The sequence below is a fragment of the Trichoplusia ni genome, chromosome 1 (genome assembly GCF_003590095.1).
Source record: "Trichoplusia ni isolate ovarian cell line Hi5 chromosome 1, tn1, whole genome shotgun sequence".
Classification (NCBI taxonomy): Eukaryota; Metazoa; Arthropoda; class Insecta; order Lepidoptera; family Noctuidae; genus Trichoplusia; species Trichoplusia ni.
Window position 1 is genome coordinate 19,542,581 of NC_039478.1, and position 27,252 is coordinate 19,569,832.

Here is a 27,252-nt window from a genome sequence, read left to right on the forward strand (position 1 = left end):
AACTTCCCAGTGTTAAATACTGCGCTGTTGCGTTTTGGCTCCGATTCATACGAGCATTGCGAATTTGGCAGCCGTCTCTACGTTAGCTTTCTGCGGAAACATCAATTATGTAAAGAACAGTTTATTCAATGATGACTAGGACGGAATCCATTGTAACAGTAAAAGTAAACTACAAAGATTAAACTAAAATTAAAATGTTTGAGAACTAAATTAATCGTCTTCTTCGTTATTGTATGTTGCTTAAGTATAGTAGTAAGTATATAGCTTTAAGAACGAAGAATAAAAACAAAATAGGCCGCCCCCGGGTGGGCTCGAACCACCAACCTTTCGGTTAACAGCCGAACGCGCTAGCCAATTGCGCCACGGAGGCTCTTACGAAACTTTGTGAAATAGGAGACTAAATTCTAAACACAATAAGAATGAATGACAAAGATAGAAATATTAATGGAAGCGTCTTACCTGAGTTAAATGAAAACCTGTTTTGTACCTGCGGAGCCGACTTCAATGTAACACACACAAAACACTGTGTTCTGTCCTCAATGCAAAAGCCTTTCGAACAATGCGCTTTTGGAAAACGTTTAGTGTGTCAAGTTCAAGTTATTCGAAGTTTGAGCAAAAGCAAAGTTATGTGATTGAGGTTATGTTGACAAGCTAAGGTTTAAGTTAACGATTAGCAAATCAAATGATTCTATAAATAAATGTGTGTGAAGTGTTGAATCGTGTTGAGCGTGTTACCGACCGCAGTGTTTGCATTCGTCTGACAGTTTTTTTACAAAACAAACGAGGTATTTGATGTTTATTTGTGTTTGTTTTATCAAAACAACTCTCGTGAATCGTGTATAGTGATTGCGAAATAATACTCAATACTGTGGTAAGCTGTTTACCGGCAATTAGTTAGGGAAAAACGTCACAAAAGTTAGTCAAGATTTATCCAATCAAAAAGAAGCAGCCTGTGCCAATGGCAAATAGGGTGACGGGCACATGCTGCACCGCGTCCGTGGAGCGCGCCGGCTTGCCGGGCCTGCTGCGCGACCTGCAGAGACTCTCCGAGGACCAAGACTCTGCTGACATTGTCTTCATCCTCGGACCAAGCGAAGAAAAAGTCTACGCTCATAAAATAATCTTAATTGCAAGGTAAGAAAATGCAAAAAGATATTCCCGTACCGGGAATCGAACCCGAGCCTCCTGGGTGAAAGCCAGGTATCCTAGCCACTAGACCATACGGGAGATACTTACAAGTGTGAAATTTACGATTGTAAACTCAGCTAAGAAGATGAAATAATTTAATTACAACATAGTATTTAATCAAGTAAAACAAAAATTATAATCCACATTTGCGCAATATATTTATATTAGCCTTTAGCCTTCTTTTATTATTATTCAATCGTCTATTTCTTATGATTCTTATTTACTTTGATGAAAATTATATACATTGTTTATTTTGTATTCATATTAAGTACTACATAGTTTTAAAAATATAAATATTAAATTTAGATAGATGTGTAGAATATAGTCAAACCAAAAGTTAAGAGCGGTATAAATATAACCTGTCTTTGAAATAGGTCATGTTTTTAGGTTTCTAAATAAGTTTCACGGTTTTGTTATATTTTATGGTAAAATATTTTACGCTGGTATTCTGATTAAAGAACTGTAACTAAGTAATAAAAACTCGCCTCGCTCCTCTGGACCTCATAAACAATCAAATGTAATTACAATTTAACAACTTAACAAACAAACCATTTGATTTACGAAATCGTCGAAGTTGTTCCAAATTGTTACTTATTTTGTCTACTTTACGCGGCGCAAATTACGGACCTTTCACGGTTGCACCATTCACAGTAACTGTTTCAAATGCAAATGAATTTTGAGCCCCGCGATGTGAAGACGTAATTTGCTTGATGAGGCGCGCAGAGCTCCATAATGCTTTTAAAGGAAATAAAGACTACAGAAGTGCAAACATTAATATTCATCACAAACTATTTACATTTCTGCGCAGTTAGCAAGTGAGACATACAGCGCCATCTCTTGTTCGCCGCGCGAAACTTATTTTTAATTCAGCAGTCAGATGGCGCTTAACTCAAATTTACATGCATCATCCCTTTCTACGATTCAGTGTAATGCAAAGTAAAATCTGAATAAGAAAGTAATAAAAAAGATCGATGTCCGTGCGGAATGAATTATGTATAGTGTCGAAAGTTATTCAGACCAAAAATGGGATATCGAAAAGAAATCTGTGGACGGGCGAGCAATTTGCATGTAAATAGGCAAGGTCCTGTTCCCGACATGTGGTCCAGTGAGAGGGGCCGAGCAGCGGCGAGCTCTGGAACAACTCCATCAAGTTATGCGTAAAGTTGGCGAGACGCGCTCAATGTGTTTGTTAAGAGCAAATTGGAAAAATAACTCACCATTCAAGAGCCGCGCCCTCACCACAAGTTTTCTATACAAACTGATATACGAGTCTAGCTTCACTGGTTTATTATTATGTGTTGTATCTGGTAAAGTACTGAGCATTTACGTAGTACCCCGGTCTCAGTTTAATTATTTTTCTGTGTGGTTTCGGCTTTGTTTAAATCACACACATATTCTTGGGCAATCCTCAAATAATATACTCCTAGATTTTACTCGTATTTTGCGCATTACCAACTTAAGACAACCTAATAAAACTGAATGTAGACTGCAGTGACTTGACTCATAAGTTAAACATAAACGAAGAGAAAATGTAACTACCATAAACACAGAGATGAAGTGCCAGCGCCGCAGCCCGCAGGTACAAACTCAATAGAAACTCGATAAAGCAAACTGTAACAATTAGCTAAAGTTACTGAAATCGCAAACAAGCTGTGATTATACACCACGCCGGTGTTAGTACGGCAGCCAAGCAGCTGTGTCCGTATGATTGATTCTAAAAGTTTGCAGCACCCCCCCCCCTCCAGCACTCCGCAACCTCGCCCCCGCGCCGGTCTCGCTGCAAGCGAAGCTATCCATCATCGCTAAGCTTGTTTCTTATTAATTTTATTAATACTAACGGAATGTAGGGAATTCATAATATGCACCCAATATATGTATTATACACTAATTAAACCAAGTAAAGTACTTTAACGACGCTGTTTTCGAGCTACAGTTCGATTATCAATTCCAGTGCCACTTCTGAACCCCGAAAATTTTAAACGGTTCTTAACTAGCCAACCAGTGTTTCGAGCCTTTAGATCCAACGAACCCTACTGGCACCCCGATGCTTAACGTGATGCTATATCATAGCATCACGTTAAGTGACACTACAATAAGCAGGAAAACTGGATTATGATAGACCTGAACAAATCTGAGGATCCATCTATATGAAAAATAGTTCAAGTTCCTTAAGTAGTATCGGGTACAGCCCAGGAGTGAGGGGGGGCAGGTGCTGGACGCATCAACACTCGCTTCCTTCAATCCCTTATAACTCTAAAGTTGGTCCTCGTTCAACAACTTAAAGGCGCAGCGACTTCATTTTGTTTGTAACATTGTACTTGTTGTTTAACCCCCATTTCTGTTTTTAATCAGAATTTCGGATGACTCATAATTCTCAATCAAAACTTTTATGCCTAAAAATATTTGATATTTGATCATAGTTATGTTTTGGACTGCATAGATTTTTTCTTCTCAAATTCGATACTTTTATATAAGCAAAGAAAAGCACGAAATTTTTCGATTTACCCTTGACTTTTTAAGCTTAAGGATACATAGAGATATAAGGCGGTGATTTTAAATATTCATAAAGGAGAGAAACGCACATCGAGGCAAAATTAATCATTTTTATAATCACTTGCTTGTTAGAAATGAATCTCAAGGAATTTTAAAATTCTTAATGAGATTTCACAAAACAGCATCAAGTGATCAAAACTGAACAAAAGCATTCTGTTTTAAAGCTCCTGAACATGCGCAATTTGTCTTACTCCATCGTCCCACATCGGTGTACATGTGCAGTTCCCACAAAACTTCTACCCTCTTTAAACTTTTGAGATCATAAGAAAGAGATGAAAGTTGAATGTTTAAGAAATTCAGAAATTCGTGTTACCGGTTCTAACGTCACTAAACAGGGTAAGCTAGTGTCACCAGATACGTGTTATATAAAAAGGACAAATTGATAATGTTTTTACTCTTACCTACTTGGTCTCATGTTGTGACCATACTTATCGGAATTCGGCGAATATTGTTTAATTTGTATATAAATGATAACCCGGTTACGGGGAACGTAAGCAAAGGCGGCGGCTTTTATTTTGCTAGAAACCGATAATGCGGCTATAGGTCATAATATTTTGGTAACCGAAACAAATTAATGATCGGCAAAAGTACAGAAAAAATACTCCTTTGAATGTCGTGTATTTAAATGACTATTTTTTACTTCAGTTTAAAAACGAATTAATTGTGTGACTAAAACTGCAAATACTAAGGGATTATTTGGTTTGTTCTTCTAAAAAGTTTACAGAAACCCTCACTTCGTGCGGATGATGACCGGGTGGTTAATGTTACTGAAGAATACAATAATCCCCGATCTTCTTAATCTCCATTAGACTAGAACAAATTATAACGCTTTCAATAATTAATTAAATTTTGAGATATGTAAACCTTATTATTTAGTGCAGCCGATATGTTTATTAAAGCCCTAGGATGTCCTACAAACGGTAGTCACTTAGCCACCCCAACCGGGGATAATTTGGGACTTAATTACACCGGTAGCGGGCGAGGGAGGGTTGATACAGGAGGCGGGGGGTGGGGGGGGGGCGAGAGCAAGTTGATTGATGATTCAATGAGGACGCCGGCGCCCGCGCCCGCACACAATTTATCGCGTAAGCATCCGCTTGTTCACAATTATGTACAAGTAACAGTTTGCTGAAGGCGTGTGCGCGCGACTCAGGAATTTTGATGAAGCCCGTAATGTATCGATACTCAACTGGCGATATGTTAACCTTGCGCGTTTATGTTTTATGTCCATACAGTGTCCGGAAATTAATTATTAATTAAGTAGTACGGAATCGAGATTTTAAACATGTAAGTAAATTTAAACAACTTCAGGCAAACGTATTTTAAATTATGTTCAGGTTTGTTATTATAAAATAATGTCTGATATGATTTGAAACGGATCGCCGCGCGTTAACTACACTTGATTAAACATTGCTCACTCGCCCAACAAGAGAATATCGCGACAAGTCGCGCGAGCGCTCTACCGACACTCTGTATTGTTTTAAACACACTAGATTAGTATGGAAAAGTCCACAACGGAGCATTCCCAACTCTGAGCCACTTGGGTTAACAATTGGTAATGTTGATCCAAGAGCATTAGACAAGTGGATTACCAGCACAATGATACTGCCGTTATAAGTTAAAATAACTTCCGTTACTTGTTACGTTTAGCTCGAAAGAACTAAAGTACCTATGCTTTAGGGTGCCGTCCATTATTTTTCGTTTTTCAATAAAATTAAATAATTAAACGTGCTGTGATTGATTTAGTGTAAATTCTAAATAATCTTAACATACTAGGAGGCTTTTAATTCAAGTAGGTACTTATCTACTTTAAATGAACGCCTCTTTCACAATTTCACACCTGTCGTAGCACTTTGTACGTACTTGACACACCTGTATAAACAAATTATGGAATTTCCACAACAACGTGTGCTGAAATTCTATGGGAACCCTCGGTAAAGTTAAACCGCTGAAACACTAGACATATTTGTTGGAATAAATGAGAAAAGTTAGCCGGTGAAGCGCGGGAAAAAACAATGCGTGTTGTTTAAACAAACGCCATCTATCGGCGAGGTAAACAAACCGACACGAATCGTAATTACAACTCGCGCTTCCACGCGAACCACTCGTTTGGAGGTGACCATCTGACTGTAGGATATTTTTTGTTCATTATTTTTTTCTTTTAATCGTAAAATTCGGTGAAAAGCTTGGCGATTTGCTGGTAATAAATAAAAAAGGAAGAGATTTAAGTTTCATTTAACTAATAATAAATATAACCTCCTGCAAGTGTCTAAATAAAAAAGAACCATGAATAATTTCGCGTAGATTTCCATCAACCAGACCTCGTTACTCATAAATGTAGATTTACAAGTTACACAGTGGGACATCCCCCTCTCTCCTCGTTCTTTGTATTTGTGGTCACCTCAGCGGTAAACAAAACGCGAGATTCAAATCAGTTCAACAATGCTACAGGGAACAATACGCCGCGTAGCGACAAAACGCACAATACGACATCAATTATTTAACACGTTACTTGTAGGTGGGAAAAAATCAGGACACAACAACGAAAACGTTTCTGGCATCAAAGCAGGAATTTTGAATTAAAAAAAGGCATGACCTCGTAAAAATAATGTAACTTAAGCTACCGTAAAGTTTTCGTAGCCTATTTAGTAAGATAACATAGGTAACATTTTCTGCACTATGACAATTACTGCAACGAAAACATATTCTTTATCTATTTAGTTAAAAGCAAGGCAAACAACTGCATAACAATTTTACTTCCTAAAGTTAGTTCATAAAATATGTAGGTAGTGGTAGTCAATGGGCGAGGATTATCCTTCTGTAAACACTACATAGTTGCCGGTCATCGCCGCACGATTATCGCGGCTCGTAAACGTGACACCTATTACATGTAAACCACTCAACAATGTCACCAAGTCCTGATCTTGAGGGTATTATAGAACACAGATTTATGGCAACATTGCAATATGTCATCAGTTGTATTTTTTTGCCAATAACATAATCGAGTGAAGTATCAACCGTATTGAAATCTCACAAATATATGTGAGATGTTGATATACCTTCTATTTATTGGATTGGGGCTAAGTTTGATTTATCTAATTTTTATTCTTATCAGAACTTCGCGCATTTGTTCAAATATCGAATGGATGTAACCACATTGCTGTAGGTAGTACGAGCGCTCTGGAACACTTTCACTAGATTTCAATTACTTAAAACAGTAATGCGCTTCTTACTTTGACAGACGCAAATAAATACGAATACATGTTTAAAACATAATAACAAAATTTGGGGTCCGCGAATAACTTTTAAAATAGAATTGCAATTAAGGTTTACAACTGCCAAACAAGCAAAGAAACCGCAACAACGAGTATGTTATTTAGAGGAATTCAAGACCCCGCATAATTTGTTACGTTTAATAACAAAACCGAGCAAAGTTTATTAGAACACAACAGCATCGGCGCGGCGGCACGCGTTGCGATGACAGCTGAGCGAGCTGAGCGCGCGGAGCTATTGTGAGCGCGACCGCAAATTGGAGGCGAGCGGCAGCAGCGGCGGCGCGGCCGTCTGCCGGTGACGTCACGTCCTACACCGCTCATTACCGCTTCATTATTTGCAGAAAAATGTCGCAATAATCTACGCCCTTAAGCGAGGATCTTGTTACCTCGTGAGCTTTTGTGCGGAAACTGTTTGCAAAGCTCGCGCCACTTCACATCGTGCCGCCTCAACCTTTTTTGCGATAATTCCCGGCTATACACTGACGAAGCATTTATCATTGATCTCACGTTTTTATCTGTCATGGCAAGATACACAACTGTTCCCAATTTATTTAGAACGAATTTATCACTTATAAAAACCTCCGTAATGTTTGTTTTCACTCGGCAAGTACAATTTGTTTATCTATTACAGCGAAAACTTTAAAGATATTTAATGAAAATACTTTATCGGTATCGCTTATTTACTTCCATATAAAATCAGCCATTCAACTCTTACATTCATTCGCTTTTCATTTATACTGAGGAAAAATCTCGTTCAGCGATCGTGCAGTGTAATTTACAAGATTGAATTACAGCAATCAGGATTAACGAGTCGATTTATACGCGCCGGGCAATACTTGGGAAATAACATGAAAAAGGCACAAATATGGCGTTCATTAGCTTTGAACTGTAATTTGAACGCGGCCAAGTCGCGTGCTGTGAATGCCGGGAATTAGAATGTTGCTAGAATCGCGTGCAGATTATAGTGCTTTAGCATGCAGTTGGCAACACTGAACTCTACCAACTGAATTAACTAACGAGATAAGCCTGAATGTTGTGTAATTTTTGTGTTTTTTTTACTTTTTTTCTGTATAAATGCCTGTCTAGAATATTTTTATTTATGCACCTAACACACGATAGCGTACTTCACTTCACCCACTTCATCTGCATGAGGCCATAAAAGGCTAATCTTTGATCACTGATGGTCGTACAATGAATTAACCCTTCCTTTCAAAACTAAACTGGAAAAAAGAACTTGAATACACTTTAATTACCTAAAAAGGCATCAATATCTCTCGTCACTTAAACGATATAATATCTCGTAAATAGCTGCGTTGTATAAACAGTGCAAAAACGCGGAGGTTGATTAATGTGCGTCGCATCAGCAGCGCGCGGCGGCAGCAGAGACAAGTGACGGCTGCGGCGAGCCTACTATTAATCGTGATCGCTGGTGACACAACCACTGCCCGAAAGCAGGAGAGTCCTGCATCTTCAAATACCAGTGTCGTGCTATTGTTACTTATGACATCAGGAAAACGTCTTGGACACGTGCGGCCAGGAAACGTACTTAATAGTAATTATTCTCCTTTGAGTAATGAACTTGTAACAGAAAATTGTTTCGGCATCATTCAAGATAGTAGTAACCATTGCTAATTTTGTATAATTTAAAACGGTACTCCTATTCTAGTATTATCCATGTCTGTTACTCAAACGTGGTCACTATCGACAACGCAAATGGCGCGTCAACATTGTCGCGAGTCGGCGGCCGCGTCGCCGTCGCCGCGTCGCGCGCGCGGTCGTGACGTCATCAATCATGCCTGATACAGATTGTGTTTAGAACCCTTGTTTTTTAGCAAAACAAATTGCAAACTTAATTTTATTAAGTGCGAACAATTCCCTCGCCGGTTGCGTAATTTACTTGAGTGCGATGGCGGTAATAAATCCCGGCGTTTAGTTTTTATAAGCTCGTTAGTTATTGAGTCAAATATCGTAATGGGGTTTATTGAAGTCGCATTAGTTTGATTAATTTTAATTAGACACTAAATCAATACGTATATGCTGACTTTAAGTCAAATTAAATCTTTGTACCGGCGAGCTGTAGCTTTCTACGAATTGTTGATATTTCTTTAGTTATTCAGGAACTCTTGTTCGCTTTGCAAGTGAATGTTTTTTGTATTCCTGGCAGAAAACAAGGTCTTCAAGAAAAAAACAAATATGTATTCTTACTATTACAAAATGTTATTATAAATAAATGTTGTGATAAGTATATCATTCATCAAAACCCCTTGGAATCTAGTTAAACACAAGTCACATGTCTTAACTTAGTAAACAAGTTGTACGAACAGTAATGACGTCACATGTCACGCCGGGTATTCGCAGCGAAGTTATAATGACGTTTAAATAGTAGCGAGGTGTGTCGCCAACAGAGCGAGTTAAAAGTTTTGACGGAACTCCATAAAGCCTTGTCACTGTCACTCTGTTGATACCACTTTGTTATAAGCTGTTTAGTTTTAACCACTCCGTACGGTATCTAATGAGGTAGGTATATTGTGGAATTTAGTAGAACACTAAATACATATAGCTACTTACAAAAAAAACCGTAGCTATCTGTTAATAATTTCAGCAACTGTTCGCATAACATGAAATATCGTCGAAGAGGCCGACAAGACTACGTAGGTACTCGGAATAAAGGGACAGCATCATCACATCATTTGACAATACCTCTTCGTAGCATCTTATGACGTCATGTAAGTAATCGTGTGAGCAGAGTAGGGTCTGACGCGCCAATTACAGCGTCAGATGTGTCGGCGTCACGGACAGGTCACGCGAGCCAGTTAATCACCAGCCAGCGATGTTCTCGTGATTGAGTTTGCTGGGAGACACTGATATGTGCGACACTTGAGCTAGGTTTCGACCAATAAGCAAGGTTTTCTTATTAAGTTAGTAGATACAGAAATCAATGTTTTTAGTTATCTTGAAGTTAATCTCCATCTTTTAATCTCATTGTCTCTGGTCAATGAGCTAAAACATCGTTTTTTTTACTTTCGGCCAGTGCAGTTAAGTACTGACTGCGCAGGTTATTTCAAACGCTCTCTAGAATCGAAGAGATCTTCAAAATAAAGATATTAGTTTCATCTCATTAAAAAGATATAAAAGAACAAATATTTTCCGTCAAGTAAATCCGTGGTTTCGTTCTGAACCTGGCTTACTTACGTCCACGTGGTAAATGGGAATCAGTAAAAAGGTGCAAGTGAAAGCTATTCGCTCCATTAGTCACAGCTGACGGAGACACTGGGCGCTGCGGAACACCGCAGATGCGACACAAGAGTTTCCATTACTTTCAATTATTAAAGTAGTTCGTTTAGATAAGAATTAAATTTAGTGAGAATCTATGAGCTCTGAAGCGGCAGCATAAATAGCTACCCACATAGGTATTGACCAGAATTTATAACACTTAGAATGAATGAGTAGACTGTGGCTTAAACATTACTAATCAGTAGGTTACACACCAATGATATTTAATATTTCAGTGCTCAGAATAGTAAAAACCCTCAGACAACTTTAAAAGTCTCAGCAACATCCGATCTGTTCTTTACTCTGTGACAAACACTTGGCGCGCCGACCAAGATTAATGATATCCACCGAGATTCCCGGAGCATCACACAGAATGCACACCCACTGAATTAATTATAAGGACAGAGGCTCAAACTGTGATTAATTGAGAACAAATCGCCAGCGCACCGCGCGCCGCTGTCACCGAGCGACGCGACGCGAGGCAGCGCCACGTCGCGCGTCCGTCGCGGTGCTGCGACTTGCGGCTAGATAATTATAATTATGTATACTGCTGTTGAATGTACCCAAACTATCAAAATGATAAACCATTTCTTCTTCAATAATTTACGTTATAGAAAACGATAGCATTTGAAGCAACAATTGCGGTAGGTAATGTAGTATCGTGTACATTTTTATTTAAGTGTCTTTCTAATATACAGCAAAGCGGTCCAAAAACACTATAATTTTTAAGTATAGAAAGCTAGGCAACATGAAGCAGCATGATTCCATTACAGGCAATTCCAATATTACGAGTTCCAGGGGAGTCGAAGTGCGACACAAGCAGATTGTCCCGAACCTCCCAAGTTAGCTGGAGTCAGAGAGGTAGCGTCCGCAAATAAATCAGTTAATGAACGCTACACTGACTTTACAATTAATTGAGATCGGTTTGCTTCGAGCTCGAACTGAGGGCGCGTGGTTACATGATGCATTACCTATAGTAGTTCCAACCACTTGAGAAAATGCCAATAATAGTACATTCCTGGTAGTTTTAAAGGTGATTAATATGAGTATTGCAAATTGAATTCTCGTGTGCATAAAATTACAACATAAGTGAAATTAATTCAAGAAAGCGCTATTAAGGCAACACTTATAAAAATAGGCACGCAGTTATAAAATAAAAATAGTGGAAAGTTGCATAGTGCAAAATAGGAGGGAGAGAGAGCAGGAGTCGAAGTCGTAGCCTTTTGTGCAACCTGAGATTCAGTAAGCCTCAAACCGCTAAACTGCTCAAACATTTATAATCTTTGCTGTGCTCTGCTAAGTGTCACATAAGCTAAAAATTCTATAAAGCGCTCGTGATTCTGTAGCCGTGGTTATCTTGTAACTAGGACAGAAGCGGTTAAATATTCACGCGGTGCGGGACCGGCGAGTCCTCAGCCGCCGCCGCGCTGTAATGGACCTACCGGTTAGCCAACTTGATAATCTACAATCGTAAACGCTATAACTGCTATAAGAGAAGTAAGCGATTTATTGTAAGAGAATATCAAAAATCGAAATTTGAGTCAGGTGATCAAAACAATGGAAAAAAAGAGCTTTCACTACTTTTCAAATCGTTTATATTTAATGGAAAACAGGATACATAAAAAAAAATCGCCGCTTACATACAATTCATTCGAAAATTTTAGCCAAGTTTATTGAAAAGCGCTAACAAAACGTAATCGATGCGTTCAATAAAACTAAAGCAAAACAATTTTTAATAATATAAATAAAAACCAACCGTTACAGAACAAAAAATGGCGTCATTCGTCATTTTCAGTTTCGATTTTCCCGAAAAGCTTAACTTTATTTATTCTTATTTTGATTAATGTTTTCCTTTCAATGCCTAATATTACCTATTTCGTAGACAAGGGCAGGGTAAGCAGTTATATGTATAACTCAAACACAATTATAACACGAAATACGTATTTCTGATATCTTAGGTCGTTGTAAGAAATAATGCATTAGTTTCAAAACTAACAGTCAACTTACCTTTTATAAAACTGGAGAAAAATTGGTTCTACATTAGATTTATTCACTTATGTTTGTAGGTTCAGCTACTTACACTTTTAACTGAGGATGAAAATTAAACAATCACTTAGAATCCTCTATTACTTTAAATGAATATAAATTATATTTTAATACAAAAAAATTAATAATTTCGATCATAATATATTCGAAACAAAAGTTTCGACAGCGTGTAATAGGGTAAAGACGTAAACACAATCTTTGACGTTTGATTTGATTTTGGTTTTTTGACATTATGTGGCGGGTTGGTACGGTATACTCACCACAGATTAAAATATTTAATCTATATTTTTCCCATGTTTCCTGATTGGAGACATTGACACATCGTAGCACGTATAATACCAAAAAATCATATGTAACAAAACTTACGATTTATCTACTTACTTTATTGATTATGTACCATACTAAGCCGAATTTAGACGAGACATTTATCATCTAAGAAATGAGGTCTGTCAATTTACGATACTAACAAGTCTCCCACAAATTTCGATTTCCTGCCTAATCTAACGTAACTAGGGTGATTTAGAAATATGTTTTAAACCGTTCCATAATATATTGCTGTCTCATACTTACTTAAATTATTTCCAATAACAAGATAAATCTCCATTTTCAATTAACGCATTACGTAAAATACAGTGATAAATCAGTGACACTGGCGATGGCGGACTAACTTCTAAACTAAATTGAATTTAGTCAATAGCAAATTCGATCGGTGTCGGCAGTTGTGCGGCGCGGCGAGCGGCGACGGGCGGCCGAGGCTAATCAAATCTAAATAATGAACGTGTCGCGATACACGTTACTAATCTAACGTAATCCATCATAACTTGTGCTATAATATTAATATTGAAAACCTATAAGTATCACAATACCTCATAAATACCATGGTAATAGGTAGATATCGCTTATATGCAATAATCATTTAAAAATAATTTGTAACACGATTTTATGAATATACTTTAGTACCTTTTAATATTATTACATTGGTAGGTCACAATCTACATCCATTGTCGACACGGAACTCTTAAAAACTATTCTGAGTCCGTAGCTGCATATTTTACTTTATTGTAAAATGGCACGGAGCTTTCTTGAAGGTACTAATATTTTATAATCGTACCATAAACTAAGTGCACTCGATGCCGACAGAGGGAGCCTCTTGGCTCTAAAACTTCCGCATAACTTACAAGTTAGCGCTCAACTTGACAACTTTAAGTTTTTCCTCAGGGGCTGCGCTCAGCGCTATGAGAATTTCTTCAGCGAAGATTATCGGTTTTTAATTGCCGGGTGCACGATGCTGCCCATCTTTGAGAAATATTAAACTAGTTTTTACCCAAGTTTTATGTAAGAGCTACAACATATTTTATAAGTGAAATTTGTTTTAAATTCAAACTATACATAAATTACTATAGTGTGATATATGTATTAGTTTAACAGAACTACTTTCTTCGCTCTTTTTAATCCATTAATAATTTCGTTTTAGATGCAAAAGCTTCCAAAACACAAAGCGTGGCGAGGTTTGCAGGATTCCGGGATGTACGGTAACGCCATCTATCGGTGGGCAGCCGACACCGATAAGAATGCCGCACGTGCAAGTCGAAACATTCCGGCTTTTTGTACAATACGTTTACACAGGAAAGGTAAGTAAAATATATGCCATTTTACTAGTCGATATTATGGTATGTTATTAATTATTGGTGATAACTTTAACTAGCTTCCCGTAGCGCCATCTAGCGACTTTGTTCAACAACTATCTGAACGTGGCTACGAAAACAATATACAAGAGGCTTAAAATAAATAACAAATTCATTCACAGTTATTACTGCAAGATTCTGGGGTATTCGAGATGATGACTTTAGCAGCAGATCTCGGAGTAGAGGATCTCAGATCAGCTTGTGAAGACCATGTTACTTCTACATTGAGTGTGGAAAGTGCGTGCACGTTATTAGCTGCTGCAATGGAAATACAAGATCGACCAGGTATTTAATATTTCTGTGTGTACTAACAAACTTTATGTCAAATACCTAAATTTGAAAAAGTGTTATAAGTGCGATGGTGGTGTAATGGTCAGCATAGTTGCCTTCCAAGCAGTTGATCCGGGTTCGATTCCCGGCCATCGCACACTTTTTGTAATTGTTATTTGTTTTGTTCTTTTTTTGCAATTGCAGAAACAGAATCATTTATTACTTGTAAAAGCTTAGCTAGTTTTTGACTAATTCATATCATAATATGCATCCAAAATTATTTTATGCCTGAAAACTAAATACATAACTTATTGATGAATTGCCTGCTCTTTATTGTAATAAACTCGTAAGGTACCTTATCTATAACGTATCGTTTCTTTATTTATTCTCATCAGATCATCAGATGATGCAATATGAAATTCTTGTATAAATTACTTACTTAATTACATACATGAATAGAATATAACAAAAAATAAGAGTAAATGCACTGAAATTCTGAAAACACGCTGATACAAAAAAAAAGCATCAATGTGTTATAAGACGTGTATCGGTGTATAAGACTGTTCTTCTTCCTAGCCAATGTTTCTTGTGTCTGTCTATAATTGTTTCGCAAACAAACTTTAGTTTGTTTTAGACTTATCATCTTCTAATATATAAAATTCCCGTGTCACTATGTTAGTTACCCTAACATTGTATGTATTAAGAATCACTGCTGTAATTCCATGGTGTACAATAAAGAATATTCTAATCTAATCTAATCTAGTTACCGTACTCCTCCGAAACGGCTTTACCGATTTTTATGAAATTTTGTGTACATATTGGGTAGGTCTGAGAATAGAACAACATCTATTTTTCATACCCCTAAGTGATTTTTTTTTAGTGTTGCTCACACTAAAAAAAAAAATTTTTTTTATAATCTGCCATTAAAAATACATACAACTAGAAAAAAAATTCGGCAAAACAACGTTTGCTGGGTCAGCTAGTTATAGTATAATATCTTAAATCGATAAATATTTGAGTAGTCGAAATAAAGGATTGTTAGCATTGCTACTATATGTATAAAAGCCGACATGTGTATTTGTTCCAAATATGAGACGTTTCCTTGAAGAGGTAAGCCAAAAACAAAATATAAATTTTATGACTGTTTAAATTATAAATACCTTAAGAATATTTTTAGTCACCCAATCGACTAACATCTTTATGGTTGGCTTCAATTCTATTGAATTAGTTTGCGTCATCGAGTGTTGTGAACCACAGACAACATAGACATTTGACAGACGGCAAGCCGCGAACTAAAGCGAAGCCGGGATTGTAACGCTGTTTGTTAGCGTTTGTTTCTACAGTTTGTGTCATCAAATAGTATTCGAAAATGGCTTACAAAGGTCCACCGAAAGTCCAAAAGGTGATGGTGCAACCCATCAACCTTATCTTCAGGTATCTACAAAATAGAAGCAGAGTTCAAATTTGGTTGTACGAGAATGTAAATCTTCGAATCGAGGGACACATCGTGGGATTTGATGAATACATGAACATAGTATTGGACGAAGCCGAAGAGGTACACATGAAGACCAAGAATAGAAAACAGATTGGAAGAATAATGATGAAAGGGGACAATATAACATTGATACAAAACGTAAATCCTAACGCGTCAGTGTGATAGGTTATAAAGTTTAGTTATAAGTCCATTCCTCGAGGTATAAGAAAAGAACTTAAATTTATTTTTCAAGAATGTGATGTTTCATCCTTGTCCAACACAAACATCTGAGTTTACCTTATTAAAGTTAAGATTAATTGCCAAAAGACTTTTATTTAATACCTCATAATGGTTAAGTTTAACTGTAAACTTAAGTAACACAAGTGCAAATCCTCAGTGAAGTGATTTCTAATATGAAAGTTGTGAAACTAGCTTACATAGTTATGTTAAATTACTCACTAAAATATGTTCAGTATAGTAGTAGTAATAGTATATTACAGCGGTATTTTCTAAGTAAAAGAAAATGTCCTTGGTCTGTTTCATAATAATATGGTTTGACAACAACCTGGGCCCCATGGCAATTGTATTACATTTGAAAATATTCCTAATCAGTTAATCATTTTGTCAACAAAATAATTAGAAATACATTATATCGACCTTGCATGTGCAATCCTGTACTGTATTGCCGATTATGGTGTTGAAAAAATTCTTAAGAGAATACGAAAAATTACATTTTAAGGCAATTTTCATTCATTCATCGGCCATTGTAAATAGCAGAATCATACCCAATCACAACCGCGTTGTCCTGGTTTGCCACAACACATCCATTACCAAGGAAGCTGACAGATGGCAAACTTATACTATATATATGCATATGGAATAGATGCATGTTGAAATGCTGAATTAAGAATGTTTTAAACAAACTAAAGTGATTAAGCTTATACTATTTCTATAGGCTAGGTACATATTATAAGAAAATCACACTTTATACAATTATTTCAGTGTGTAAAAGTTTGTATGGAATGTTTTTGAGCTGAAATACCATGGCAGGACTTAAAGCTTCTCAGTTAGGACTCAGTAAGTATATGTGCTAATTTCTGTAAATAAGTTAAGTGTTGAGTGTAACAATGTGGAACAAGCACCTTTTTCATAGTAGAAACATATTCTTTTATGGAAATGAAGCATAATATATACATATTTACAGGATGTATCTGTGGTATCTAGAATGTAGAGAAATGTTACCCTCATTAATTATATAACTTTCTTAAGTATTCAGCTGTAAAAAAGTGATGACCATGTCCAGGCGGTAAGAGTGCGTCGTCGTTCATGGAGCGCTGCATCACGTTCATCGGCGACAACGCGGCGGACTGCGTCAAGACTAACGCCTTCCTCAACCTGCCCAAGGAAGCGCTCATCAAACTTATCTCCTCGGATTTCGTTAGTAACCGTTCCTTTATTACAAATATTAGGTACAGAGACTATAAAATTGAAATAAACTAAATTTACACAATCTGTCAATGTCTAAAGGAACAGAGTGAAATGAATTCGAATTGCAATGGAATGGAATTCCTAATTAGTTGTACTTAATTAAAACAACTAGACGTAATCAGGAAGTTTTTAATTTCTAGACGTCTATGTAGAAATTGGATTCTTATATTTGATTCGATGGTAGTCATGATTACATTCTTCGATTAGTTATTTGAATTGGAATACTTGAGCCCAAGGCTGACCTTGTGACCTGGTCTGATTGTATTAAATCCTATCTTCTGTCCTGCGTTTTTAAATCATTATCTTTTACATACTCATTAATTTATTTAGAAATATATAAATGTTTGTTTGCAGCTGTGCCTGGAGGAGGAGGAGGTGTGGCGCTGCGCGCTGGCGTGGGCCAAGCAGCGCGCCGGCGTGACGCAGCCCACCGCGCACTGGACCGAGGAGGAGCGCGCGCGCGTCGTCACGCACCTCGCGCCGCTCATGCAGCATGTGCGCCTGCTGCTCATCGGTACTGCACAGGCCCACTTACACGAGCACGTCATATCGGGCCCTCCGCACACTGAAAGATATTATTTTGCCAACTTACTGCAGCTGTAAATTGATTTAGGCAGATTTTAATAAGTTACACGAAAAAAAGAGTGTTATGGTCACCATATGATTTAAAAAAGTGTACTGAAAAGTTGCGAGTTCGATCTCCGCATGCGACAAGTATTTGTGACCTACACTTGCTTGTCTAAGTCTGGGAGTAATCGATATACATATGTACTGTGTCTGCAGACAGCGCGGTGTTCGCGGAGGAGGTGGAGCCGACGGGCGCGGTGCCCATGGAGCTGTCGCTGGAGCGCTACCGCCGCGCCGCGCTGCACGCCGCGCCCGCGCCGCGCCCCGCCAGCGACAAGCGCACGCAGCCCAGGTACCAGGCCTACTCACGTCAGCCTGTGTGAGTCCCGAAGCGGGTCACAGGCCTCTTCCCGGATAGGGAGGGATTGAGCCCTGATTACTACGCCAGCTCACTACTGGTATTTTAATGTTTGGGATCCAGGTTTCCGCACAATGTTTTCCTTCACTGTAAGTCAGTCAGTAGTTCAGTAATTACTGTAGTTAGTTAGAATAATTAAGAAAGTGTACGTAAGTATAACTGAAAAATTCGCAAAGGTAGCTTCACTGCGTCGGGATCGGACCTGCACCACGTCCATACAAACTCATGCAAAGAACTGCAAGGCCACTACGATATTCACTTCTAAACTATAGTCATGAATAATTACTCAATCCACCTGAGTGTCAGTGGTAGTGTTAGATATTGTATAAATATAATTATGACTAATTTTGTTACAGGTTGGCAGTCAACATGTTTACCGGTTCGTTAATACTGCAGCAAGATAAGAGCGCGTTCCAGGCTGTAATCAACAACTGGTAATCATTTGACAGTTTGTCAAACATAGTACCCGAAATCCGTAAAAATACATAAATATGATTTTAGTATTATTATTTTTGGTGCAACTACATTCACACCCTATTCTGTAGATAAATACAAGTTCACTTCTCCTCAGGTGCGGAACTCCCAAGCAGTCGTGGCGGCTGATCTTCCGCGCGTCCACTCACGGCTTCTCTGCGCAGGCCTTCCACTCGCACTGCGACGGTGTGGCGCCCGTACTGCTGCTGGTGCAGGTACATATTATGCTAGGAACATCATCGCGTTACTGCTCCAAGCGGCAATCGTACATATTTACAGTTCATCATTTTGCCGTATCTGCGTAAAACCTATCTGTCATCATCATCACCATCATCATCTCAGCCTATAGCTGTCCACTGCTGGACATAGGCCTCTCCATATGTTCTCCAGCGCGACCGGTTCATTGCCACCTGCATCCAACGAACCCAGCGGCTTTCACCAAGTCGTCTGTCCATTTGGCAGGTGGCCATCCCACGCTGCGCTAAACCTATCTGTAAAATTAAATTAGTATTAGTAAAGAGAATTTGACCATAGGTATGGCTAAAATTACGAGTCGAATCTGGGTAAAATTGAGAAAATGCTCAGAGATTGACACACATGAGGCCTATACCTAGCACTATTACGGCAAGAACGGATGATGGTTAATAAGTAGTAAAAATATGTATAATGTATAACGTTGTTGGTGTCAGTTGTCCCGCGGCGAGGTGGTGGGCGGGTTCAGCGAGGCGGCGTGGGTGGCGGGCGGCGCGGGCGGCTACGCGGCCGCCGAGCGCGCCTTCCTGTTCGCGCTGGCCGAGCCGCCCGCGCGGTACACGCTGCTCAAGAAGGCCTTCGCGCTCTGCTACCATCCCGAGTCAGTACACTAGGAACAACTTGCACCTAAAATTGACAAATAGGCCCTTTGGCAAAAACTTGTAAAGATGTAAATAAAACAATTGCTACTACAACTTTTCACGAACTAAACTTTATATTCCCTACAGTTGTGGGCCAATATTCGGCGCAGGCGCAGACCTGTTCATCTCGAGCAACTGCAACAGCAACAGCGAGAGCTACAGCAACCTTCACTCGTACGGCGACCAGATGGCGCCCGCCTCGCTCGCCACTGACTACAACTTTACCGTCAGAGATTATGAGGTCTTCACTTATAAACACAATTAAATTGTTGGTAAAAACTTAAATACCAACATTACAAACATACTATTTAATCCATACGAATCATGGATCATGTTTCCCACAACATTAACGTTTTCTAAGACTGTTTGCCTCAAGCTTGATAGTAGAAAAACTATCAATGAGATTATTTATCGATTCCTTTAATGGTTTATTACTTTCATTTTTAAATTATTAAGAAATATACCTCCTAGTATTATGTCTAATGAACCACGCACAAATAAAGTTAAGAATTTAGATGAGGAGCTTAGCAGCTAGGTTGTAGCTACTTGCCCCTAGATGGCGCTGCCTGTTACACATTGTATCGTATCACCAATATTTGTAAAAATGGCAGTAACACAATTTATACTTACTGAATGAGATTTTATTTTTATATTTTCATGTCTTTTTATTGGAGCAATAAAAATGAAATTATTTTTCGGCGTTTTACTTTGCTTTTGGTGTGAAATTTATAATATTTGTTCCTATACACATTTTAATTCGATTATATTCATCATTCTCCTTTTCATATCATTATAATAATTTAAGCTTATCGATGCCATCTGTTAGGCTTACTTACTCTGTACTTAAAGGTGTTGGTAAATAGTTTCCCTTTGGCGCATCTAGATGTCGGGACGAAACTCATCAGTTTTTGTACGCAATAAAAGTAATTCACACAGATGGCGCTACTATCGGATCATAGAAGTACTTTTTGTAATGAAATCATTATATATTTTATGGAAACTATAGTTTTATATTTGCATTTAATGTTTTTTTTGTAATTAAAATCGATTTAAATGTAGTACTTTGGTATATATTTTATTAGATCATATTGTGCTTGAGATATAAAAAAAAATACATGTTAACACTCCGGGTAGCGCATACCATCATAATATCTACATTTCAGATTTTTTACTGACTTTTAGACAAAATCAAATGAGAACTCCGTGCGTCTCCCCTATGGAAGTACCCTAATCTGTTAGACCAAATGGACGAAATTATTAAACACACTCTTTGTGTGATTTTAAACATATCCATGACCGGGCTTGGTCCCAAGCCACACTCCTCATTCGGATGGGAGGGCTCGGTATCCGCAAAATTTCAAGTACTAGTTTACCAGCGTACCTATCCTCGGTCCACGGCACTGATAAATTAACCAGGAAAATTCTAGCTCCAATACTGATTGATTTTGAAGTGCCGTGCTTCTCCGAGGCTGTGGATGCCTGGAGACTCGCCTGCCCATGTGCAAATTTACCTGGTTGCCCATCATCTCAAAAGCTGTGGGACGAGCCGCTTTGCAGAGTAGTTCAGGACCATCTGATTTCTACTTCTGCCACTCCTGCGGAGCGGGCGCGCCTCCTGGCTGTGAGTGAGTGGGAGTCAGGTCTTTGGATTACGCACTACCGTCGTCGAATATAGGCACCTTGTTCGACGACACAACTTTCCGTCTCGTTGCTGCCTTAAGACTAGGTGCTTCATCTTGTTCTCCGCATCGCTGCCACTGTGGTGAAGTAGTCAACAGTCTCGGACACCACGGTCTATCATGCAGCCGTAGTGCAGGTCACATGCCTCGTCACGCGAGTATTAATGACATTATCCGTCGAGCTCTTGTTGCCGTCGGCGTACCTGCTGTATTAGAATCTAATGGTTTGGTACGCGATGATGGCAAGAGACCGGACGGTATGTCTTTGTTCCCTTGGAAGATGGATAGGCCTTTAGTGTGGGACGCCACTTGTGTCGATACTCTTGCGCCATCTCACCTTCCCGGTTTATCGAGTTGCGCTGGCTCTGCTGCCGCGGCTGCTGAAAACCTCAAACGGCGCAAATATGGTAATCTAGTTGGTAGTTACTTCTTTGAGCCGTTTGGGGTTGAAACTTTTGGGCCGTGGGGGCCGAGTGCCAAAACGCTTTTTAAAGACCTAGCAAAGCGTCTCGTTGACACTTCTCGTGACCCAAAGGCTGGCTTTTACCTCGCTCAGAGCATTGCCATTCAACGTGGCAATGCTGCCAGCCTTTTGGGCACACTCCCAGCCGTCAGAGATGCCGATGAATTTTTTGATGCTTTAATTTAATATTTTTTTTGTTTTTTAACTTGTAAATATTTAACTCTATAAAATTGTAAATAAATAAAATGAGAACTTTGTTTACATAAGAATACTCTTCTGAACATCTCAATAGACAATTTCCTGAGCTGGCTGTTCCAAAAATTTTGGGATTCCAACTATTAACATAAAAATTCCAACAAATTCCAAAAAAATATATATCAAATTTACTTTATTCACATGGCCACACTTACACTGGCATTCAAATCTGAAATACAATTTGGGGTTTTGGAACATGCTTAGATGTTTGTTGTTTTTACTATCGCTTCCTGTTATTTACACTATTCTACACACAGAGGTAACTTATCATCAGCGGTTAAGCACTTGATCCTCATCTGAGTACTGATAAGGTTTATTTACGATGTCAAGAATATCTTATATTGGTCTTCTGAAGTCTTTGCCAAAGACAGTTGTCGGTTCCGACATCTTGATGGCCGGTTTCCTTGCTACGTTCGATGAAATTAGCTGAAAGAAGATGGTATCTGGATCTAAATGTAACTGTTTTATCGCCTCAAAACAAGGAGGCGCTTTGTTGCCAGGCATTTTATAATAAGGAAGTATTTGAAAAACAATCTAATAAGTCTTTCAGATAGAATTCTAAAAACATTCCTAGATTTTTTTATTTTGTTTTATTGCGTAAACAAAAATGAAAATGGTACAGAAAGTTGGAATCTCGTTTGACGTCACATACCAGTATACTTTTTAACAAGTGACGTTTTTACCTCTCACCATCTTTGATGCAAAACGCATCAAACTGCAAATTCGTAATTCTTTAAATAATAATTAAAAAAATATTACGTATTCTATATTTTTTCACAAGCTACCTGCCCAATAAATTTTTAGTATTTTTTGGTGTTTACGACGGTTTCAGCCTGTTCTGTGGTCCATGGCATTCGCTCTGTCAATGAGCAGCTGGTCAGCTCCCAACCTAGGTATTATCTAGTGCATGCGGAACAAGCTCTCAAGTTGACACTAAAACATCAAAATTCTTAATCTTACCTCGTGTGAAGGTTATTTTTCGAGGTTTGCTTTTATTTCTTTAATTCTTCTTTTTCGTACTTTCCTTAATCATATTTAATATCGATTCCGAAATTGCAAGTTAAGTTTTTCACAGTGGCTTATGAGGTAAAGTAGGCATTAAATACGTACATAATAAAAATAAAAATATTATGATTGAAATTAAATTTCATTGTTTATATAAATTCATAGAACTTGCAACTTGAAGAATTGTTGCAAGGCTACGTTTATATTGACAGTAGAACTTGGCACCCAGTAGCATTAACACATCGCTAACTAATTCCACACGTCGAGTTTTTATAGACTTAACTTACATCTTCTTAATTGTGTAGTACCTATAGTAAATACTAAATACGATACGATTTTTAAACATTGATTTAGATTTAGTAACTATCATGCAACAACATACATACCTATATGCATACTTATTACTTATTAGTAGGATAGGATTTTTCCCCTTAACATGGTACCCGCCGCGACATTGCACTCCTAGGTACACAATTCTAGTTCTGCATTCGCGGGCCACTGGCCTTCAGCGAAAGTCAAAGCAATCTGGAAAGTCCGATCGGAAAACCCCAAAGCCCTATAACGGCACTTTGAGCTGACTTTGAGTCATTAAGTAGGTACCAGAGTGGCAGGTTATACTGGACTGACGTATTACTTGCAATGTCAATAAAGATAATGTTTAGGTACAAACACTAAGTTGACTCACGGATGATCGACCCATTTCTTGTTTGCCAGAAGTTTGAATATTTCATCCTATAAGGTCACACCCATTTCTGTTGTACAAATATGACGCCCACAGTGAGAACGTTTATTTCCACGTGTGTCTGCTGGCAAAATGTTCAATGATGGTGAGCTCACACACATCAGGGGCATCGGTCTCGATTCTCCACAACCTCCATAATTCGTTTGTCTGCCATAATGACCACAACATTGGTCGTGAGCCGCGCCGAGCCGTTTTAACTCTAAAACCAATAATTAGAACGGTAATTCTAAACCGTATGGTTAGCAAAATTATGGCTTAAACCGCAAACTGGATGTAACAATTAAATTTACATTTTAACGACACGAAACTGTTGTTTTTTGTCATCTCTGAGATGTTTTATAATTGTGAACATCACCTGACGGACGAGGCCGGCTCGCTGATGCTGTGGAGGTATGCATGTTGTTTACATTGTTCAGATATTACTGTTGATTGGAATTCTTAATTTTTGTCGCTAAATATTTTGGGATATCCAAATATCACAAACCCCTATGGCATCAAGACTTCTTTAAAGTCTTGCAACTTATCCGTTGGAACAATGAACGCGCGTTAGGCCCGTCAGTAATTAATGGCATGTTATGAACTTCTGTTACTAATTATATGACAAGATTGACGCGTTCCCTTGAGCAGTTAGGAAACAGTTTGAGACGTAAGCAACAATAAACAAGTAAATAATGTTCAGCACAAGTTATGGTTGTCCATGTCCCCGTCAGACTTACTTGACACCGCCACGTCGCCACGTGGTTCCTATCCGTTGCCACTGATGTCAGATGGTTTATGACCGAACATATGATCCACATTATGTTACCGATAGTCTCCGACAATCCGCCAAAATGGACAATACCCTGGGCAACACCTAAAAAGAACCAGAACAGCGGAAGTCCACTGCTTATAATAAGGACAAAAGCGTCTGAAGGTGGGCATAATTTTATTAGATCAAAACAAAAGTTTCATCACATATTATTTTTTTGTTTTATGGATGAAAAAATATACAAAACATTATCAATTAGATACGTGAAAAATTCTAAAAAGCAAACTCGTGAACGATTCCAAAGATGAAATGATATATTTATGAAAAGTTTTACTTGAACTACATACTTGGTTACATTCATTTAACTCTACGTACGCTCTAAAAAACGCTGCTAATTAAACTGGCTGTTAAACGAGTCTTGTTGCTAGGCGCCAACGAAACAAAAGACAGCGACCTTTGCTCAAGCGCACAACTCGGGTAAGCTACAAACGAACTGCTTTGCAAACGTAGCTGTGACATAAATAATAAATAAATAAACAAGTTAAGGCTTTACATCATAGCCTGCAGCGCGGTCGTCCTTGCTGATCCGGATGTAGATCACATGTCGAAGATCCAAGCTCCCGACTCCCGAGGAGATTACACAAATATTATAGTGTTCCCATGCGGGCGCCAAGACCGCGCCGCGCCGACGTCAACCAGGAAGCGGCTCCCAGTTATCAGAACATGTCACGGTGCGTGGACTCAGGTTGGCTTTGTGTTGAAAAAAATATATCGGGCCTAGAATAATCCAAATTATAAGCATCCTATCTTAAAATTGAATGTAAAGTACAGAAAAAAATAACTGTGACTGATTATCCTAAATGTTACGGTGTTCGTCAACCTATGAATAAAAAATTGCGTCTCGCCCGGCGGTATCGATCACTAAGTTTTTTACGATTATGTAAAGGTTGAAAAAAAGGCACCGCGTTGTCTGTATGTAACGGTGTTTAAAATTACCTATTTATTAGTTTCAGGTTTATAAAAAACTGCGAGCCATCGATTGACGGACATTATCGACTATGATACAATCTATTCAGATCCGACCTCAGAGTGACCGGATTATCGATGAGTAAGAAATGTTTTGACACAGATTAGCTCGCGCGACACGTGTAACCCAGCTCGGGCTGACGGCGGCCGCAGGTGAGCCTGCTGTCGGCAAGGGAGGCTCCAGGGTGATAGGTGCTTGTCTGTCAGCTACGTGTTTATCAAGGATTGAACCAAAACAAATGCTAGGAAATATTTGTTTTCTAGACACGTCTAAAAAGTAAATGATTTATTTGTATTAGGTCCTTTTTGGGTGCGGCACCGCTCCGGTGATCTACGAAGGTAAGCCCGCTACAACTGCGTTTTCGGAATAAAAAATGGAACCTTCATCCCCGCAAATTCACCCAAGTCATATTGGTTTTTTTTTAGGAAACCAAGTAAATGATACTGGTTTTTCATTCGTTATTTTAAGGGAAATATGTGTATAACAGTCTTGATATATTATTATGATTGAACAACCTGAAACGAGCAGTAGACTAATGGCATGATTTTTTATTTATTTAAATACTTACAACGATCATTACAGAAATTATATCCTAATACGATAGTGTAGATACACCTCTATTCATAGACCAACTTAGAACAAACTTAACAGTCTTTACATATTATCTTTAAAGTTATTATATTAAATTCTCTTCGGTTACATGTAAAAAGATCTATGTTTCGGCGACTAGATTTAATGCGTGTAGATTTCTTATTAGTGGCGTCATATTATGCTAGAACATAATTATGCTCAACATGGAATCTTCAAAAACAATTTGTAAAATATGTACCTAACTTGTAACATACTTTACAAATTGTTCAGTTCACGTTTGATACGCATTTTACTTATTGGACAATTAAACTTTTTTGGCTAAGCTATAACCGCATAAGTGATTCGATCACAGGTTAAGCTATGCTTGACGCGGTTGGTCCGTGGATGGGTGACCATCTTTGTCATAATGAGTTCCTCCGTGTTTCGGAAGGCACGTTAAATTGTGGGTCCCGGCTGTTATTCCTACATCTTTGACAGTCGTTACAGATAGTCAGAAGCTGAAAAAAGTCTGACAGCCAGTCTAACCAAGGGGTATCGTGTTGCCCAGGTAACTGGGTTGAGGAGATCAGATAGGCAGTCGCTCCTTGTAAAACACTGGTACTTAGCTGAAACCGGTTGGACTGGTAAACGACCCCAACATAGTTGGGAAAAGGCTAGGCCAATGAAATTTGCTTAACATGGAATCTTTAAAAACAATTTGTAAAATATGTACCTAACTTGTAACATACTTTATAAATTGTTCAGTTCACGTTTGAGACGCCTTTTACTAATTGGACAATTAAACTTATTTGATTATTAAGAAGACTTCCCAACTTGTTTTAACGCTTTAAATTGGTTTCCAAAGTTAACTCGACCTGGAGCTGTGGTGCGTTGTACACGATGGTATCGGGGAAGTACTTTCTAACAATCTTACTTATCCGACTAATAATGATGAGAAGCCAATTCTTCTTCACAGCTAGAGCACTTACAGGCTTCTGTATAGATACATTTTTTGCCGTTCATAAAATACTTCTTTGGTTTGATTCTTCCAGCTAATACCTGAATTTATTTAGATTTCGAACGCACTATTATTTGATCTTGACTTTACAAAAACTATCTAGCTAAAAGCTACCCATCTAATTAGCTAACTTAAAGTTTA

At 38.3% G+C, this 27,252-nt stretch overlaps 2 protein-coding genes and 3 non-coding genes across 6 annotated transcripts; 3 read left to right on the forward strand and 2 right to left on the reverse strand.

Annotated features, from left to right (window-relative positions):
- Nucleotides 1-230: 230 nt before the first annotated feature.
- On the forward strand, nucleotides 231-20,297 carry LOC113498252 (BTB/POZ domain-containing protein 19). 2 transcript variants are annotated; one of them, XM_026878201.1, is made up of 10 exons: nucleotides 231-1,134; nucleotides 13,810-13,966; nucleotides 14,143-14,305; nucleotides 17,068-17,201; nucleotides 17,607-17,766; nucleotides 18,036-18,171; nucleotides 18,594-18,671; nucleotides 18,809-18,926; nucleotides 19,401-19,564; nucleotides 19,692-20,297. In XM_026878201.1, exons 1-10 carry the CDS (start codon nucleotides 959-961, stop codon nucleotides 19,867-19,869), a joined length of 1,464 nt encoding a protein of 487 aa, XP_026734002.1. In that variant the 5' UTR covers nucleotides 231-958; the 3' UTR covers nucleotides 19,870-20,297. The 2 variants fall into 2 exon arrangements, with proteins under 2 accessions (XP_026734002.1, XP_026734010.1); XM_026878209.1 differs by lacking the exon at nucleotides 231-1,134 and adding an exon at nucleotides 12,045-12,182.
- Nucleotides 297-370, reverse strand: Trnan-guu. Its single transcript has one exon. It is a non-coding gene; the product is annotated as a tRNA-Asn (tRNA).
- Nucleotides 1,156-1,227, reverse strand: Trnae-uuc. The gene has a single exon. It is a non-coding gene; the product is annotated as a tRNA-Glu (tRNA).
- On the forward strand, nucleotides 14,376-14,447 carry Trnag-ucc. The gene has a single exon. It is a non-coding gene; the product is annotated as a tRNA-Gly (tRNA).
- On the forward strand, nucleotides 15,546-16,090 carry LOC113498266 (probable small nuclear ribonucleoprotein E). The gene has a single exon (XM_026878222.1). It carries the CDS (start codon nucleotides 15,660-15,662, stop codon nucleotides 15,945-15,947), a length of 288 nt encoding a protein of 95 aa, XP_026734023.1. The 5' UTR covers nucleotides 15,546-15,659; the 3' UTR covers nucleotides 15,948-16,090.
- Nucleotides 20,298-27,252: the final 6,955 nt, after the last annotated feature.

Bases quoted from the DNA above. Each gene is read 5' to 3' on its own strand.
- LOC113498266 (XM_026878222.1), top strand. From the start codon at position 15,660: ATGGCTTACAAAGGTCCACCGAAAGTCCAAAAGGTGATGGTGCAACCC.
- LOC113498252 (XM_026878201.1), top strand. From the start codon at position 959: ATGGCAAATAGGGTGACGGGCACATGCTGCACCGCGTCCGTGGAGCGC. The intron at 17,202-17,606 runs GTTAGTAACCGT...GTTTGTTTGCAG, and splicing joins AACTTATCTCCTCGGATTTC to CTGTGCCTGGAGGAGGAGGA. The intron at 18,927-19,400 runs GTACATATTATG...TGTTGGTGTCAG, and splicing joins CCGTACTGCTGCTGGTGCAG to TTGTCCCGCGGCGAGGTGGT.